The 20,634-nt window shown below is 36.7% G+C and overlaps 1 protein-coding gene across 2 annotated transcripts in view; it reads right to left on the minus strand.

Moving 5' to 3' along the window:
* The window catches only part of srrm4 (serine/arginine repetitive matrix 4), a 104,627-nt gene that overhangs the window by 45,871 nt on the left and 38,122 nt on the right, over nucleotides 1-20,634 (minus strand). For both annotated transcript variants that reach the window (XM_038293446.1, XM_038293439.1), the window contains exon 2: nucleotides 3,158-3,292. In XM_038293446.1, the coding sequence (XP_038149374.1) occupies nucleotides 3,158-3,292 (135 nt within the window). The remainder of the gene's footprint in view (nucleotides 1-3,157; nucleotides 3,293-20,634) is intronic.

Raw genomic sequence — 20,634 nt, forward strand, 5'->3', positions numbered from 1 at the left:
AAATAAGCCACAACTGTGACCTCTTAAAAACTTTAAACAAACGGAAGTCACAAAGGAAGAAAGAGCCAACTGCAAAATCCCATTTTCACCTACAACCCCTTCTTTTCCTTTATATTCTGTTTTATAAATTCACAAATGTTTAGAGGAAGTCAAGGGGGAGGGAGCTTATTTTTCTTTAAAAAAAAAAACATTTTTTAGAGCTTGCATATTTAAAAAGACATATTTCTGCAAAACATTTTTCTCTAAAATTATTTTAGGGTGTATTCTGTTGCATAATCAAATCCTTTTCAGGTATTCATCATAAAATGAAAAGACAAAAATTGAAAGATTTCTTATATCAAAAAAAGAAAAATTTTATTAGTCTGTAACCCACTTCTCTGGTAGATCAGGGTGACTTTCTGTGTAAACAGCTTAAGCCTGGAGCCCCTTGGGTAATGTTAGAAAACCATGATTGATAGGAGGTGGAAATGGAGATAGAGGGTAGCAGGATAGAAAACCTGGTGGAGCAATATTTAGTTGCTAAATTACAAATAATATTTGCATAAAAATATGTTTTAACATTACGTAAATATGATATTTCACAAAAAAGGAAGATTTAGCTTAATGAATTACAATGCAACATGTTCCATTGTTACCTGGTTCCTTTTGGATTAAATAAAATCGAATACTGGCATCTGCAGCAGGCTTGGTTACTCTTAGATAATTTTACAACTATACTAATTGCTCTATACACATGGGAGATAGCTCATATCAAATACTATATTTCTGAAAATTATTAACCAATTTTACAATAAAATAATATAAATTTTCTGATTTTCCATTAAAGGTATAGAGAATATTTTATTTCCGGGTGGATCATCTAGATAAGTGGTCCTCCTAATTGTCAGTCATTATAGTGATATGTTTACGTAAGGCCAGCCTACGTGCTCGTGTCTTTTTCTGCCCATGCGCATTTTCAGGTGTGTATGTGTGGTGTGCAACGGTTTAAGACATTGAAGCTCACCTTTCTCACCATGGTTTTTTGAAAATGGCCAAGGGTCATAAGAGAAAAAGTGTCTATGAGTTGTATGAGAAGAACAGAAAGGCCTCAGAAGAGGTGGATATATCCCGGAATGCTTTGCACCAAGAGTTCTCTTTGCAAAGTATTTTGGTTTTTGCTGTCACAGCTGCCAACTGTCGCTATAGGCTGTCGCAACCCGACAGCCGCGCCTAATAAGAAAGATGGCACAGGAGGAGGAGTTACCTGACCAATGGGGAGCAAAAAGCAGTGATCATCTGTCCGAATGGTCATTAACTCAGGTCGCTATAAAGTGCATTATATACTGTAGTCCCAGCTCTAAATACTGATTGAGGGATTTAGGAGTTAGAGCGGACGTTTGGACACAGTAAGCTTGTATGAGCTATGAGAACAGGAACTTTAAACAGAGCATGCACGAGGAGAAAAAGGCTTGTGGATGCTCTCGCACATGGAGAGGATGGGTCATCCTCCACAATACCTTGAAACACCAAGTGGTGAAAGTTGACATGAGCATAGGTTTAGCCTACCACTCACCAAGAAAATGCTGAAATATCACAGTGAATTAACCAATGTGTGAAAAACAGAAATGTTTTTTTTTTAAGCACAGATGAAACATTATTTCAACCGTTGTTAATGTGATATGATATTTACATATTTAGGCTGCATTGAGTGATAGACCACTTAAATTTGAGTGTTGATCATAAGTCAATGTGCACAGAATGTGCAAATAGACTTTCCCTGGATATCATTGTAGACCAATTACAGCTTCTTCCATCAGAAAAAATAAGTTGTCGAGAAAGAAAAGTAATCAACTAGAAGATTTTATATACAGTTTTATGGAGCTGTTATGGCATGGATTGATATCACACGTCTTTATCAGCGAAGGTGTATGTTAACAGCCAAAAAACACTTTTCTGTTGCTTTTTTCTAACCTTAACTAAGCAAACAGAGATTAAGAATAAGATAAACCCAAACATCAAACCAAAGACATAAACAGAGAAGGTAAAATAGAAAAACATCGATATGAGTGGTGACATCTGTTATAGACTGAAAAAATTCATATACATTTAATCTATTTGTTCATGGTTACTTTAACTTTACTCTGGTATTGCTGTTTTTCACTTTGGTTTCAGAGAGCCTTAAAGTGTGAAAAGTATACATGAAAAGGCATCAATCACAGTGATGAAAATCTAACAGAATCAAACAGGAAAAGGTGCTTAGTATCACATTAGTTTCAAACGAGGGCTATATAAGAAATCGAGATTTAGCTTAGAATGGATTCACAGACCTGTTTAAAAGCACAGCTGAAGGTGATGATAAAAAAATACAAATAAATAAATAAACAGAACCTTAAAAAAACATTAAAGAAGAACAAAGGCTAAACAGTTTTTTTCTCTTTTTGGCATTTTGTCAGATAACTTTTTGTTCTTTCACCCCTTACTAGAGAATTTCATTATCAGAAGTCTGCATGCCTTTGTGTTCATTGTAAAATGTTAATACCAACAGTCGCTGCAGGCTAAAACTTCACTGAGCTTTATGTTAGTGACGCAACTTCAAAATGTGCTTCGCATATCTTGATATTTCTCCCCGCTGTGCTGCTGCAAATGCTTTGAAGCTTTTATAATAATGAAGAGGTTCTTACCTCTGATTAAAGAGACAAAAATGTAACACTCGTTAGGATGTGAAGGAGACTTCCAATTTAAGGTTTCTATGGAGGGAACTAAAAGGCGTACAGCAAATTTCCACACAACAGTCTTTCTGTTTGTTCTTCCAAGGTTGACCTGATAAGACTTTTTCAGATTCTATTCTCCAGTATATCAAGATTAGTTTATGATTTCCTCACTTAGAATTATGCCCTAAAGGCATTCAGCAGGGCTTCAGAAGTGGTTTATCATAAGCACAGTGATCTACAAAAGCAACCCAGATAAAAAAATAAAATAAAATAAAAACTCCTACTGTTCATCACAAGAAGCATATCATTCTCATTAAAACACCTACATCTTTAATATGGACTGATTTCTAAAGCTTCTAATGTTTTTCCAACTCTTTGTTTTGTTTTGTTTTGTTGTTTGAGCTTAAACCAGTTTTGCAGCATTTCATTATACTGTAGCATCAGTTAGATCACAGAGACCAACTCACACTCTGGCCCTGCGGTGGCCGTGGCGTTTACGTCTGCTTCCTTTGATGCAGCCGTTCCTGTCTGCAATGTCCGCCTGTGTGTCAGCAGCTTTCCGATCATCTGCCTGAAGCAGGCAAGATGCTGTTGGTTCTGAGCTGTGCAAGAGAAAAAGAAAACAGAAAACACACACTTTGAGACACTCTTCAGTAAAATATTAATTTTTTTAAAGGTGCCCACATACTTAAAACATCGTTCAACTGGGAAGAATATTGTTTAACGTGCTTTATAATTTTCTTTATGCTGGCTGAATGTTTTATTTCCCAACCTTCTCCTCCTGGCAGCTAATCTCCAGGAAAAACTGAGGTCAGTGATTTACAAGTCAAACTCCTGTCAGCTGGAACCTAGTTTCATGTTTCAGCTCCCTTGGCATTTAAGTATTTTTTTTATTTCCATCTCGTGATACAACTTATAGCTAGAGAATAAATTATCCTTGTCGCTACACCGCTTTTTTCTCTCATACATAAAAAATAAATACTAGATTCCTTCCTTTTTTTTTTTTCTGGCAAAGCAATGTTCCCATCCATTAAATGTTCTTACAGTATATCTGGCCCTCTGCTTTATTTGCTTTTCCTCTATAGATATAGGAAATGAAACTGACTGAACTGTTAAACTGAGATCAATAATCATCCATAAGAATGTTTTGTTTGGCATTTTCAAATTAACCTTGTAAATGCATGGATTTCTCAGAATACTCCAGTTTATCAGTGCACATTAGGTTCACGGAGAAAAGAAATCCTCATCTGCTGGCATGCATGCTTTCCTGTCCAGTGTGTCTGTATTTGCCCTGTGATGGATTGATAACTTGGGAGTACCCCGCAGCTGTGCTCCAACCGTCATGCAAGGATCAGCGGGGCAGCGAAAATCAATGAGAGGTTAAGCAAATTATCTCCTGCTTCTAAATCATGCTGCAACAACCCTTCCAAACAACAATCTTCATCTATAAATGACTTGATAAATTGAGTGATTTGATGTAAGCTTGCAGCTAAAGCCCTGATAAGGATTCTCTGTTTTAGTCATGAGAGATTTGAGCGTAATTACAAATTCTCCTCTTCGGCGAGTGGCTCCCGTCTGATTGTAATGAGAAGATAATCAGAGCAAGAGATTAGTCCATCAGCACCGTTTCCTTCACTTCCCGCTGCAGCGAGCAGGCAGGAGCCGTCGCTTTCCATCTTCCTCACCTTCATTTTCAGGGGCCTTTCAGAGTCAGAGGAAGTGCCCTCTTACAGGGATCTAATAATGTAAAACGGCAGACTGCGTGCTTCGACATGATCGAGTGTGGGAAAGGTGTTAGGGGAGATAAGACAGCCACCACAAGGATGATTAGTCTGATCAAGGAGGCTGATGAGGAAGACAACCTTTAAACAAACTGATGATTGGACAAATTTCTCCTTGCATAGAGCCAAATAAACATAATTTTGTCCTCAAGGAGGTCAAAGATTACATCATGAATATTTCAATTATTATTTAAATAGGTGACAGAAATTATTAGCAGCTCATTTATAAATAGGAAACTAAATAAAGACACATTTTAAGGGATTTTCGTGAAAACCCTTAGATGTGATTACAATTTTTTTTTTTTCTTTAGTGCCCCAGCAGCATTGGGAATATTATTTGAAAAAGAGTTACTAGGTTTAGTTATAATTTACTTGTCCAAAACACTAAAGGAGTTAATAACATGATCAAGCTCAATCAAAGTAACTAGTTACCAGGTGAAGTAGCTATGCAGATAGTCTATTTTCTTAAATGTACATGGATTCTGATTACTTTCAAAGATTAGATACAACATGTTTTGAATGATTAAATATAAATCTACTTTAGGTATTAATTCAGTGATCCATAAATAAAAATAACAAAATATCTGAACGTTGTGTCCAGGGACATATACTGTACTATGAAAAATATGCTTTCCAAACCTGTGGATACCCTAACTGGGCGTCAAATCAGTAAGGAAATCCAAAAGACATGCATAAGAACATAATGGTGAGAAGAATAAACGCAAAAACATTGCAATCCCATATGATGCTGTAGTCTCTGAAAAACTCAAGACTATTTTCAAACACAAAATCCCAGTACATTTCAAACTAAACAAGACCCCTAAACAGAGACTAGTGCATCCTAAAGACAAAACCCCCAGAACAAATATGAGCGGAGTGGTGTATGCAGTGAGGAATGCTCTGATCTTTATATTGGAGACACCAAACAGCCTCTCCACAGATGCATGGCTCAAAACAGATGGGCTACCTAATAAGGACAAGACTCTGCCGTCCACCTACACCTTAAGGACAAAGGACACTGGTTTGAGGACAAAAATGTTATTTTGGATAAAGAAGGCAGTTGATTTTAAAGGGATGTGAAGGAAGCCATTTATGCTAAGAGAGAAAAACCAACCTTAAACAGAGGGGGTGGACTCAGGTTTCAGCTCTCAAAAACCTACAACACAGCGACAGAGCTGATTCCTTCTACCCATCACTATGCAGGGGACCAAAACATCTCTCCTGGTCACCCAGGCCAACAACGACCTCAACGACTCCCCATCACTAAGGGGTGGACCTGTTTTTTTCTGTTTACTTTGCATGTTTTCTAAACCAAAACAAGGCTTTTGTTTGATGCCTCTCTATAAGCCTCGAATTCAAACCCTACTCCAGACATTTTGAATTGAAAAGGGTTCCTGGATGGGAAGACAAAGTCCAGTGGTTTGTTTTTTATCTTTGTATGAATGATGATGATCTGAAAAAAACTAAATTGAAAAAATAAAGCTCTAAACAATAATATAAAACACAATATTAAATAAATACCAGCGTAGAAAATACTTTGTTAAAAGTTCAAATCGTTCAATAAAGTATATTAACCCCTAGAGGGGGAAATGTGTTTCCCACCATCAACACATACAGTACATTCTCAATAAAACAAATAAAATAACACATAAAGGAGCATTAAAAAGACTTTAGTCAAATTCTTTGTTTGCACCCACAAACAAGGCCATTAAAGTCAAGAGTGATAGGCGCATTACGCCTCCTTAACCATTCAGCCTTACATATGCCACTATCTCAGCACCCCTTCTCTAACACTGCATTGGGAAGCAAAGGCTGTTATCTGCTGTAGCACAGACTGCACACTTACTCCAAATTGTTAGTAATGTAATGCCGTTACCCAAATGAGAATCTAATTAAATAGATTACTCCTTACTGAAACAATAAAACAGTTACTAATGGGCTAAATATCTAATGCTGTTACTCCCAATATTCTGCATCAGCTTTTACAAAAGAATAACTCGAAAAACGTCAAGGACAGTTGAATGGACTGCTGTCTGGTGCCATTACTGTAACTGGGGGTTTGTTTAATCTAAGAGGAAAAAGACTAGTTTTTTTTTTTTTTTTTTTGCAAAGCAATAAAAAAAACCTGCGAATGGATATATTCTTTTCCAGTCACCAAACGGTCAACAACATGTATCTCTCCCACCGTATTTAACTTAATAAAGGTGGGGACTAATGTTATATAATCTTCCAGAAAATAAATAATTATGCAGATATCATGATTTTCTAAAATAGAAAAAAAGGTTACATTAGAGGTTTTTTCAGCACCTATGTGCATATATTATGTAAAACCATCATACTGGTCAGATCAGGTCACTGGTCACACAAGTTTTGCGGAAAAAAAAAAGGAAATCAGGCAGTCCTTTCTCAAGCTACACCAGAGCTCCTACTGGGGTTTAATAAAGCATTTTCAGGTCAGAGAGATTGATTAGTTTCTAACTAATCAATCTCTCTGATCTCAAGTTTCTAACCCCAGAGTAATGACTTGAGTAGGCTAAAGAACTTAAAAGTTATCAGGAGACAACCTTAATGTGAATTCAAATCTCCCTATGTGGTCTACCATTGACTACATCTGAAAGCTGTGCAATGGAAATGATTAGTCATCTGCTCCTGCTAAGCAGTGTTGACCAGAACTTAACACACTTATTTCCCCTGTAAATAATATTATTTTGAACCGTTCTGACTCTTCACCCTTGCAAAATTAGTACATCCCCGGATTAAAGGGTGGTACCAAACAAACAACCTGATAAAAACCAAATTTAGACCACAAACTGATGAAAAAAATACATAATAAGCCTTTATAGAATAACATTTTGGTAAAATCTTTTGTTTCCATCATGTGGATGATTTATCTACAGGGATTTATATTGACATCCTTGTGAGGAATTGCCTATTTATTTATTTTTTTATTCTTTTCTCATTCTTCTCTTCTGAGTTGACAAGCCTTTATCTTCTTTTTGGCACGGTAATAAGCATGCCTGTGAGTGGCGTTTGACTGGTAATCCAGCATGCTGAGCATGCTTGCTGGGCCAGTGAGCTTTCGGACAGTACATCTTTTTTCATGTTAACCTACTGGCCCATAAACATTCAATTCGATTATTTTTCTGAGGTTGGAATGGCTGAATCACTTCTCTTAACCTACCCGCCTCACCATTGTGTGCTTTCAACCTGCCAAAGGTGGAAATTAAACAAACATTTAATCACTATAAACCACTTCTGCCCCAATGGACATTAAACAACACCAGCAACAAGAGGAAAAACAGGACTGAAGGTAGAAAACTTACGCTAGTCGAGATAGGCAATAAAAATGTAAGAAATTATAAGTTATGCTATAATAACAAACAGCCAAGGAGCCTGTGGCATTACTACACTTGTATGTTTTTATCAGCATCATTACTGAGTCAGACTTGTGTTTTGTAACTTCTTCATTTTTATTCAAGTACAGCAAACATATTGTAGCACTGTTACTGAACCATGGCTGAAATTCAATACATTCTATATTAGGAATACTTTAATTCATATGAAAAATAAGTAGGCAGCATAAGTGGTATTTAGCATCAGAATTTATATCTAATATAGCAGACTTTAAAACCATGTAGTTTAAATTTTAACAAGAAATATCAGTAATGAGTTTAATTAATTTTGTGAAATCAAACACACATTTGTTTTGTGTCAGGAAGGGAATTTCCTGTGCATGAAAAAATTCATGATTTGTAATTGCATTATTCTAACTTCAGATAACACTGTGTTTCAAGAGTTATTCAACGTTTCCTGCGGCACATTGCTTGTTTTTTATTATTTTGCTTCATTATAGTATCATACACAGACATATTTTAAAACAGCTCATCTGCAGAGGGAAGCCTGACAGATAACTGTGGTCTACCTGTACTATAGCCATATCTGTGCTACAGTCAAGCTCTGCTGTGAAAGGGAAACAAGAATAAACACAAATTAATCTGCATAACGGCATGGATGTCCATAGACCAGAAGCAGTATGTTTTCTAGTAATAATCTTTCTAAAATTCTTATTTTAGCCTTAAGACATCTTAACTCATAGACTGTTCTTCTTGGATTACAAATTGACAAAATTGTAATGCGACATTGTTGTAATGCAACAAATATCACAGATATGGCATTGGTGTGGATGCATTCCCTGAGATAGGAGCCTCCTTTTCAGTGGGTGGAAATGAAGCTGTTACTGAGTTATGCTTGGCGGCCTCGCTAACAAGCTAACAGTTTTGCAGTTTTTGTCACTGTGCCATCTTTGTTAAAAGAGAAAAGCCATCACTGAAAAGTGGGGAATGATTGCGGTTCAACTCTGCCTTGGAGTTCTTTCCAAAAAAAAGCACACAAAATGTCTTTTTATGATTAAAATGACCAAATGCAAAACTATAACAATACTATAACCAGGAGAATTACGGGTGGGTCATTTCAAATGTGATTTAGAGGATGTGCCAGAAACATCAGCTATAGGTTCCACTAACATGAGTCAACAGAGCTGATATAAACTCCTTCATTGGTGTTATTGCAGTGAATTAATTGACAAGGGGGTAGGAGTTAACAATTGTCTACTTTCTCCTGCTGCTTTTAAAACTAATTTATGTGTATTCATTTCTTTTGTGTTTAAGTGTTTTGATTGAAATAAACGTTCCTTCATTTGTCGATTCAAAACACTTTCAGAAAAACTAATCAAAAGTCCTCTTGCTTCTGATTTAAACATGTTGATGAATGAAAAAAGATTTAAAAACATAATCCCGGTGAAACTATATTCATACTTTGATAGAAATGTATCGAAAAATATATTCAATAATTATTGTGCATTTATGACATTTTAACTTATTAAAAAAGCTAATCGAAGACTGAACTCACTTAGGGACTCCTCTGCCTTTTGGTAGAGCTCAGCATTATTACTACAACTACAAGCAAAAATCATTGTTTTGTATTTTTCTTTATCAAAAATTAAAGGGAAACTTTTACTGGGTAAAACCCAAAATAAATAAATAATTGTGCCCAGTTTAAATACAGTTCTGATATCTTTTTTTAAGAGACAGAAAAAACTTCCAACATTTCTCAGCAGGATTTCTTTCATGTTTTTTCAGATAAAGTTGCTATTAAAGGAAGGAAAAAACAGAGTTTCAAGGTAATAAGGGAAGATTAACAGTGCAATACATGTAGGAGAATTTACAATTTAATTACCTCAAAAATGAGAGGAAAATAAATAATAACCTGGCTTCTCCACACCGGTACGGTTTACTTCACAACTCAATAATACAGCCTGCCCAGACGAATGTTACAGTATTATCTCAGCAAACTGTCCTTCTCTTATACTAAATTAGCATTCAAACATGATTAATCTGAATCTGTTTCCAAGAGTGTGCATAAAGCTGTAAAGCTACTATTCTGTTATATCTGACGGTTGAACAGTAGAAAAAAATGGGACCATGAATTAATCATCTTGGAAACTTTCTGATGTGATTTTCATCCCCTGGATCCACACAACAACAAATTGATTACGGTAGTTTCCCTTTAATAGAATAGATTTTTCAGCTCATCATGAAAGCAGCTGGGACACAAAAAAAAAACTAAATTGATGTGTATTTTATTTTTATTTTTTTCTGGTTTACTGTTAAGCTTCCCTTTTCTAATAGAAACATTACTTTTGTTAGAATTTGGAGCTCTTTGTTTGGAGACGTTTGATTATTTTCCAGGCAGTTGAAATTAAAGCAGCTTGCTTTCTGTGAACATCTGAACAGCATACTTACAATTATCTCAATATAAAGGAAGAAAAGGGAAAGCCTTTTGGTGTGAACGGCCTGTTTTGTGTAGCTGAATAAAGAGAGAGTGGAAAGTGACCCAAAGCTTTCCCCTTTTTATTCAGCTTTTTTCAGCTTCTGGGTTACTCACCATCCCCTTTTTTTGTTATTTGCAAGAATAGAACCCGATGACTTCTAAACTAAATCAATTTAAACAACAACAAATGTATGCCCATTCAATCTGGCCTTTGGCATATACGGTCACAACATTTCAAGATCTAAAAGCAGTTTTTCAAATCTGATCAGCAAATCCTTTTTTTTTTCCTTCTCCCTTTATTCATACACCGTACTGTATACTTCACCTTCTGAAGCAGCCAGAGGTGTCAAAAGGGGCCAATGCGAAGCACCGAGCTGACAAAAAGGCTTTAAGCAAATGGGAGAACAGAGCGGATTAAGTGCCAGCCCGCTTGATGAGGAAGAATTATGTGGACACTAATCCTTGGAAATCCAGGCAGGGTTTGTTTACCGTGAAACAGCCTGAAACAGGTAAAAGTGAGACTGCTGGATCAAGTTTGGCTAAATCTGCTGTTGAAATACAGCTTGCCAACAATGCTTGCTCAGAAACTGCGGACAAAGGAAACATTCCATATTCTGACTTTCTGACCCCTATGTCTCTCTCTCTCTTTCTGAAGATGAATCCCGCGTTCCAAGCACACCTCCTTCTGTCATGAAAAATTCTTAGGAAAAAAGAGAAGTGATCATCCTGTCACTTCCTCTTGTTCCAGTCTTTGTCACAAGGCGCAGAGTCTACCTCCTCCCAGCGTGATGCTCCTCTCTGCTTCTTTCCTCTATACTGACACCAACATTAACTGATGAATCAAACACATGCAGCAGACAGGACAGTGAGAACGCGAATTTTCACCTCGGTGTGTGCCAACACCTACCTAACAAAACATGCTTAGATATCATCACTTTTGCCAAATATATTTATGCAATTTCATTTCACACAAAAATGTGTGATGTTCCTATGGTGCAAAAGACAGGAAGAGGAGGTTATAGATGAGCAGCAAAAACATGTTTTGAGTTCAGGCTATATTAATTTGTGGCTTATTTTCTTCAGCAAATGGAAAAAAATGTGCAATGAAAAAAAAAACAGCTTATATAGTCTTTGAAAAGTAGGTTTGTATTTGGATCTACAATATGTCCTCGAAATATTTCACATTATTTAGCAGTGATGCATTTATTCTTCAAAATATTCTTAACAATATAATAAATACACCACTAAAAGTACTAAAAAGAGTAAAAGAACATGTACTGTAACATCTTTACAGAATAAATATTATCTGTCAAATCTGTCAGTCTTATTCCCATTTTTAAAGTATTTATTTAAGTCCTATCAGGTTAAGGGATATCTAGACATTTCTCTTTAAACCAGATGTGAGAAAATTACCATTTGGCTTTATTTTGTTTATACGATAAAGTAAAATGAAAAGCACTTCCATAACGCAATGATATAGGGCACATTCTGTATAAACATTTTCTGCATTTGCCCTTAAAAATCACCTGAGATTAAACGAGATTACATCCTTAAAGGATTGTTTTTTTTCTCTGCCACTGATTTTGTTATTAGATCTGTATGGTCTCTATTTAAATCAAGTGTAAAAATAAAATGCTGACTTTGCTTTTGCATGGCCTTCTGAGGCAGGTTGAGAATATGGAGATGGATGTGAATATTTGGAGAAAAAAGAGAAAAGTCAACATCTGTATAAACCTTTTCTTCTTTCTACTTCTAGAAAGATGAAGTTTCATTGTGACAAAAATCCAATTTCAATAAATTGAATGCAGGGACACAAGAGGGTTATAGTGACAAATATTGTATTTTGACTCATCACAGTTGCATACCTTCTGAGTTCCATAGCCCTGAAGGGGCTATGTTATTCATATAATAGTTGATCGTTTGGGAAATGGAATCCTCTTATAGCTTTTCTTCAAAAAGAATACAAAGTGTTTTCAATTGTTATGCGAAAATAAATTCCTCATATTTGTTAGCCTTTGTGAGATGGTATTGACTGCCTTAAAGTTGCATTTTCCAGTCAATTTTTTCCTTATACCAAAAGTTATACGGGAGGATTATTCCCTTCCCTTTTATAAATGTTCACGATTTGAAAAGACTAAGAAAGAAAATGAAACTCATGCCCAAAGTACTGTGCAGATAAAGTATACCGGGGTGCAGTGGGATGCAGGGGTTGAGCTTGCAACCCATCTACAGAGGCTTTGAGAGAGCCTTCTCTACTTTCTGTGGCAGCTTAGGTCCTTCAACATCTGCCGCACGATGCTGCGGATGTTTTAGGAGTCTGTGGTAGCCCATGCCATCCTTTTTGCTGTTACGTGTTTGGGCAGCAGACTGAAGGTGAAGGACGTCAACAGACTTAAATTCATCCGCAAGTCCAGTAACGTTGTTGGGGAGGAGCTGGACTCTGACTGCAGTGTCAGAGAGGAGAATGTTGGCCAGGATGAAACCCATGGTGGCCAATTCTGCACATCCTCTTCATGATGTGCTGTTCACCCACAGAAATACCTTCGGTAAGACTCATTTTATATGCTGCACCACAGAGGCCTTTGGCCATCGAACAGTATAATTCCTCTCTCTAACAGTCATTGCAGTTCATTACTTATTATTTATTTATTTCAATACCTCTCAATGCACAATAACATGGTCATGTGCAATAACAGTCAGCCTCCCTTTTTTTTTAGTAACAAAGCATCTATTAACAAGCCAATATGGATATAGTGTGTTTAATGAACAAAAAAATGCTTGAAAAACATTTAGACTGTACCTGCATTAGCGATATAAGCTATGGCAATGCTTTCATCATTTGGGATTGTCAGGTCAATCACTACCTCTGCTGCTTATATATATATATATATATATGTATATATATATATATATATATATGTATATATATGTATGTTGTTCGACAAACAGCAGAAGAAGGCAGTAGTGATAGATGTGGCAATCCCAAGCGACAGCAACATCAAGAAGAAAGAACACGAGAAGCTTGAGAAATACCAAGGACTGAAGGAGGAGCTAGAAAAGATGTGGAAAGTAAGAGCAGCAGTGGTGCCAGTAGTAATTGGAGCACTGGGGGCTGTGACCCCCAAACTGGGAGAGTGGCTACAGCAGATTCCAGGTAAAACATCAGAGGTCTCTGTCCAGAAGAGCGCAGTCCTAGGAACAGCTGAGATACTGTGCAGAACCCTCAAACTCCCAGGCCTCTGGTAGAGGACCCGAGCTTGAGGATGATACATACCACCCCACGAGGGGTGAGAAAACAGTTTATATATATATGCCTGATCCAGCATTTAGAGATCCCTGTAGATGTTTGTGTCATCCAGGTTGCCATGACATCCACACGGGTGTGCCACCCCCCCCAATGAGATGGTCAAGACTTCTTGTGCCCAGGCAGCAAGTGAACAACAATAAACTGTGGCAAACAAGTCAGACAAAACAGCATGAAGGATCAATACCACTAATGGTGAAACAGAAGCGCAAAAAGAACATCTGGCACTTAATAAATCTGATCTAATTGTTAAAAGAAACAATACTCAAGTTATAAAAATCAAACTAGATGACACTTTTAAACAAAAACCTAATTTTAACTGCTTTGACTAAGGCTTTTCTTTATTTTTATGGTTTCTTTAGAGAAAAAAATCTTGAAAACAACAACCTAGTTTTTCAGAAAAAAAAAAAACTGCCAAATGTCCTGCATTAATATTATTTTTGGACCTATCAGACCTCTAACAGCAGATAATAAAAACAAGTTAGATTGTATATGATGTTCATTGAGTGGAGATTTAAGAAGGATTTATTTTAAAGATTGGTGCACTTATTTATTTATTTCTTCCCTTCCATTGGTAAATTAAGAACTCCCTACCCATTTATGTAAGGTTGAGGGAGGCTAATAAACTTTTCATTATCCCTGTCAGAGAGATGTGGGACAATTGATCATCATTATTATAGGAGTGATGATTGTTGAGATAATTATCTAGGGAAGAGATGATCTACGAGCACAATTAAAACATCCAACTGGGTGGTCCCAAGTCACGCAGCTTTAATTTACAGTCAGAAGGTTTGTCCAAGTTTCAGACTTGAGAAAAGAACAACTTCATCACCGCCCAAAGGACACAAGCAATTAAACTCATTCCAGGAAAATGAGATGCCTCCCTCTCTTTGCTGGGTCTAAGAGTGCTCAAAACCAGTTAGAATAAATCACAGTGAAATGAAAGCAGATTCTTTCAGGTCAGGTGCAATTGATTAAAAGTTAAGAGATTTTTATCAGGTCGTTCAGGTAAAGAAACACAAACACAGTGCTGCAATTAAGCGGCAGCAATCGATTAAGCATCTGAGCATAAGAGTCAAGCCCGAGATCATTAAGGCTGCCTTCAGATCTTGTGGAAAAATGTCAATAGGTGTCAAAACAGGTTTCGGCATCACTGCTTGACATTTCGAAATAGTGTTATCCATTTGGAGGGCTGCAAGGCGACGGTTAGTGCTCTTGACTGTCAGAGAGAAATTCCATGGTTTAAATCCCTGCTGGAGTCTTTCTCCATGGTTTGACAAAGATATTTGACAGGTTTTATGGTGGCCTTATTTAAGCAACACTCCGAATAACTCTACTAAAAAATTTCTATTTATGTCAGTTTTTAGGTGGCTGGTATTTTAACAATGGCTCTAGAGAATTTTCATTCATATGTTTTTGAAAGAACATGAACAGTTTTCGGATATCAGATCATGACGTCATTATGACTTAGTCATTGGTTATTTTTTTTATCTGTCTACATGTCATCCTATGACCAATAGTTAGTGTTCTCAGGTGATGGATCTACATTTATAATAATTTATTATAATGCTATTTAAAGACTTCTCTCAGCATTTTACCATCTCTCTGTATATGGGATTCCTGGTGAATTTTGTAATGGATTTTGACCAGAGTCCTTTGACTTAATGTAGGGCATTGTCATATTAGTTAACATTCTTACCCTGGAGCATTATGTGTAAAGCCTTTTAAGTGTTTGAAAAGTTTAAAAATATGATTCAGGATTTTTCTGGTAGGATTAAATATATTAATCAGTGGCGGCCGGCCCATAAGGGGCGCTAGGGCACCGCCCTCCCTGATAAGAAGAGAGAAACGTAAAATGTATTTTTAGATATTAACTCATAAATGTCAGTTTTACTCTCTAGAGTGTGTACCTATAAGCAACAAAAATTATATAAACTACATTTCCCTACCTACTGTCATTCATTTTGGCGGGGGGTGTACGTGTTTATACTACGGGGACTTGTCATCTTCAGTCTGGCGGCGTATTTGCTGGGTTCAAACCCAGTTTGGTTTAATTGAATAAGTCAATGAATCTGTGTAAAGGAATTAAGTTGTAAAAATTTTTTGTTTTTGTACATTAATTGTTTGTGGAGGTAATATATGGACAAAACTGATTAATGAGAAGAAATCAGAAATAAGAGAGCCTGGGGGGAGGGGCTTAAACTATTTAATGAGGGCTGTGGGAAGAAGAGCAGCCATTTTTGTTTTCTGTTTCTTTGTTACATTGCTGGTAACTGGAGGGAGGCCCAGAGTATCTTGTATATGTTTAGTTTCTTTTGCACCCTGTTTTGAGTTTTTGAGCACAATAAATCACCAACACCGGTAACCCGACTGAGCCTGGATTCTTGGAGGCCAAAGAACCCCGTCACAGTGACCCAAATCATCACTGTTACTGTTATTATATAGCAAATTAAATCATTACTGTTAAATTGTATTTCATTTCCAATTGTTTATTTGAATTCTTATTCCGGATTAGTTGGAGATATACACTAGGCTATATCAGCCCCACCAAAAATATTTTTCACCAGCCGCCACTGATATTGATATTAGTATTCCAACTATAGTTTGCAGATAACATACGTTTATAAGTAAACTGGATTAACTCATTTAAAATGCACTTCATTTTTTAAGATTACTTTTCAAACAAAATTATTAACAAAGCCTTAGAGATATCAACAACAATGGTTAGATAAAATATGCTCTTGAGCTCCATCTAACTTTCAGCAGGAGCATGACCTTTGACCTTCCACTCATTGGAGTTCGCAAAGAGGAGTGACTTTGAAGACAAGTGCGGTTGGTTTATTTAATTATTGTGTATTGATGATAAACTGGAAGCAACATAATGGCTTGATGAATTTCCTTATCATGGTGAGCACAAAGAGTAATTACAACCAAACCCCTGGGTTAGTGAACCACACATCAATCAAATTAAAGCAGACTTCGCTTGGCACCGATCCCTTTAAAGGAGAACAAATGGGTTGATTGACTTGAACCTATGTTTCTGGCCATGTGAGTGTTTACTTAAGAACTGAAACTCAAACCAAAGTTTACTTGTTTGGCTTATAAATGTGCATTTCATAAAAAATAATATGAAGTCGATGGACATGTACCTGCTTCTAGACATTGATTGGTTAATATAAACAAATGAAATGTGCTTTTATCCATTCAATAAAAAGCACTAAAGACATCTGGAGTAACACAAGCAATCATGATAAGTTGAAATACAAAAATAAAGCTACACAGACCACAGACCATTCCTTAATCGCATGGCAGATCCATTTATAATATTATAGCCAAGACTTGAGCTGCAACAAAGTAATTTTGCCCTTTGCTATAGAGTTGTTTATAGCAATAAAATGTCAACAATTGGCTAAAAATACACTTTTGCATCACATCTGTAGTTATCTAATTGGTTCTAAACTGTTTGTGCTGACTCTGTTAGTCTCATTTCATATACGGCTCTCCTCACTCCTTTCCATATTAATATGCTGTGTATACAGCATAAGTTGGTCTAGCCGGCCAGGCTACTATCTTACAGCACAGCAGCTATCAACTCATTGCGATGATGTTCTGCCTAACATGTTTTGTGTTGAATTTGTTAAGGGTTCTTAGGGGAAAGCTTCACTTAGTGGCTATATATGTCATCTTCCTTCTCAGTTATGACCCTTGGACGAGGCAGATAGAAGCTTTTTAACGACGTATTTGTTTTCCCAATGTCATTTTCTCCAGACAATAAATAGATAAATAAATAACCTGCCATGGTTATCAATAATGTTGGCCATAGCTGTGTAGGTAATTATTTTAATCCTGCTATGACATGCTGCTTCTATAGAGAGAATGTAATTGATAAAAAGAATAACTTCAATCGGTTAAATGAAAGCATTTTTTTCCTGATGTTCTTGATGTATAGAATTATTGTACATGCTAAGCAGAAGATCAGCCCCTCGATAAAATAAATACCATCTTTTTTAGTCAGTGAATTACTGCCAAAGAGCTTCACTTGACTCAGGCAAACCTGCTGGATTTCATTGGCAGCTGTCTGTGTTTGCCTAGTGTCTGTAGAGCTAAAAATTAAATCACATCCACAGTGTTAGTGCTTAGATTTATAAGCACTGTTTGCACTGTGGTTCATTACAGGAGCCACTACAGGCACATTGCAGCAGGAGAGCAAGCAATGAGGAATAATGATGCATGTTATCCAACATAAAAACATCTTCGTATCGTATGATATACTGCTGCTGTGAAAAATGAATGATAAGGATAAAAGGTCTTGTTTGATATTAATGTCTTAATGTTCTGCAATAGATTGCCGAAGATAGGAACCAGCAGGAGAAGATGGATGGATGATTATGGCAGCCAAAACTTTACTGCTTTTCTCGCCCTTTGCTTTCATTAATAATCATCATCTTTGCTATTTAGTTCACAATAACAAATATTAAGTAAACAACTTTACACATTAAAAAGAGCCAAAATACCTCTTTCCAGTCAAAGAAATTTTAAACGTGTTGCCTGGTCTCTTTCCTAGTGCTGTTATGCATATTAAATCATATAAGTAAAGGAATTGTCTTGCTTCTGAGCTGATTTTTTTTAGGTAGAGTGTGGGAGCGTGTGTGCATATGTGTGTGGTGAGGAAAGGGGTGGGGTTACTGGGGTTTAATTAACAGCTCATGAGCCACACATTCACATGTCACTTTTTCTGTGTGAACAAACAGCAAATGCTGATGTTAAGTGGAGTGCAACCACAAAATAAAATAAAATGTATCCTTGGAATAATTAGCAATTGCTACGAAACAAGAGATGAGTACTACATCAGGAGGATGTTCCAGTATCTGCTGCAGAGTTGGTGAAAGGTTCTGTTGACCTCAATAATGAATTCTTGCATCGTTTTAACTAAAGGATGATTCAGGAAATGAGGCTTCTTGTTTTTGCTTTAAAAAAAAAGGAAAATTAAAACGAATTCTAGTGTCATCTGTTAAACATGCAGCTGACAGATGGGTGTAGAATTAGATGTTTCCACAGTTTTATTGCATATTTCAGTTCATGGCAGATGGAATTTTTTTGTTTTCTTTTTTTCCAGAAACTAAACAAGTGGTATCAACTTTTACAGCACACTTCTCCTCATTAATTGGGTGTACAGGCAGGATTTAAAGGTGCCATCTGGATGTGACTTAATCAGCCAATTAAACAAGCAATATTTTCCAGCAAGTGCAAAATAAACTGTAAATAACTTTTTCCATGACACTGAAGCTAATTTAAAATCTCCTCTGACAGACCAGCAGCCAGATTTCTGTGCATTAAGGACCTCCTGAGCTGCCGTTTCTAACGCCGACTTCCAATTATCCCCCATCACATTTCCATGTGGTTGCTCTACGGAAATAATTTCAGACGTTCACTAAATGGTTTTTATGCACACCTGTCTGAATGCAAGGACCTCGACAGGCAAGCAGATTGGGACCAATTGCTTTACCGTTTGAGTGTCCTTCCTTTACCGTAATGAGCTGCCAGGGTTCCACCATAATTTGTGGCAGTAAACATGTTGGGCTTGCGGTCAGTCTTGACAGGTAGTAGTGAGCTCAGTGGGACAATCCACACCCTGGCGTTGGTGCGGAAGGGAGGAAACGTCTGTTAACATCTACTTTACGTACCTTTGATGTTACCGAAAGTTCCTCAAAATGCTAGGACAGTAAAAACAGATTGGTCAATGCAGCAAAAAAAAAGAAAGGTTGAATTTTACCAATCTGGTTTTTAGTTATGTGTCCAAGCAATCTATTGGTTGAAACAACCAATCAGATATGGTGGTGTTTTTTTGTTTGTTTTTTACCACTCTATATTGGTAAAAAGGCAAACCAATACAAATTGGTGACTCCGATCAAAATACTGGTTACTTTCTGTAACAGCATTTGAAACCAAAGCTAGGGCTTGAACACTAACCCTTCTATCGAAGGTAAACTCCTGCATCTGACACCATTGTTGCCACTGGGCCCATAACTACTGTATTACACACTACACTTTACTATAGCCAAACCGTCAGATTGGTGAAACGTCATTTAGCATTTTTATTGGTTGTTTGGTAAATCAGTTAATTTGGTCAGTTTCAGACCAACTGGTATAATGTTGATATTCAATCTAATCAAAATTGGTTTAACTGAATTGACTGAATATTTTCCAACTAATCCATTCTAAGAGTCTGGCTAGCATTATGCCATGAAAAGTACTAGAAAATAATAAAACTCAGGAAATCAAATAATTATGGGTTGGACACTGTCTTTTCAAAGTTACCCATACAGCAAGAACTGTGAACAATTTAAACCGTAAACCATTGAATCCAATCGCTGAGCCCTGACCCAATACTAGTCCGTGTGTCATTTGGTACCGGGCTGCAGGGAAAATTTTAAAACGTACCGTATGTCCAACAGATTTATTTTCCAAGTCTGAATGGTAATTTATTTGAAAAAAAATGACCAGATTTTCTCCATTGCATCCACCTATGTCTCACTGTTAACGTATGCTGGCCACAACACCGTACTGTGGGGCATGTGATAAACCCCACTTTAACGCCCCCTCCCCAGTTAGGTGTGTTAAGCACTTGGTTCTTTTTTGTTTTACAAAAAACATTGCCATTAGCAGGAAACTGTTTTCGTTTTGTAAATGTCACATTTTCTACATCACTATGCTTGGCTTGCACAAGTGAGTGCAGGTGATATATCCCCACACTTTGTCCTTATGTTCTTCTCGCTGCTCCCTGTTAGACATCTATCATTTGGGATGAAGTGGCAGATGGAGGCTTAGCTTTCAAAAGAGATAATCTACCCCCATTTAGCTTCTAAAAATGTTGCTCAATGTCAGCTGATTTCTTAATTTTGATTTGCTTCTATCAGGCCTTAAGGCCTCTTGACTACTTATTGTAGGATTTTCACTATTTTCATATTTTCTAAGGCTGTTTCAGTTCTTAGAAGCTGAGGTTTATGCATTGTGTACCACAGTCTTCCAA

The sequence above is a fragment of the Cyprinodon tularosa genome, unplaced genomic scaffold (assembly GCF_016077235.1).
Source record: "Cyprinodon tularosa strain WSP-4 unplaced genomic scaffold, ASM1607723v1 ctg109, whole genome shotgun sequence".
Classification (NCBI taxonomy): Eukaryota; Metazoa; Chordata; class Actinopteri; order Cyprinodontiformes; family Cyprinodontidae; genus Cyprinodon; species Cyprinodon tularosa.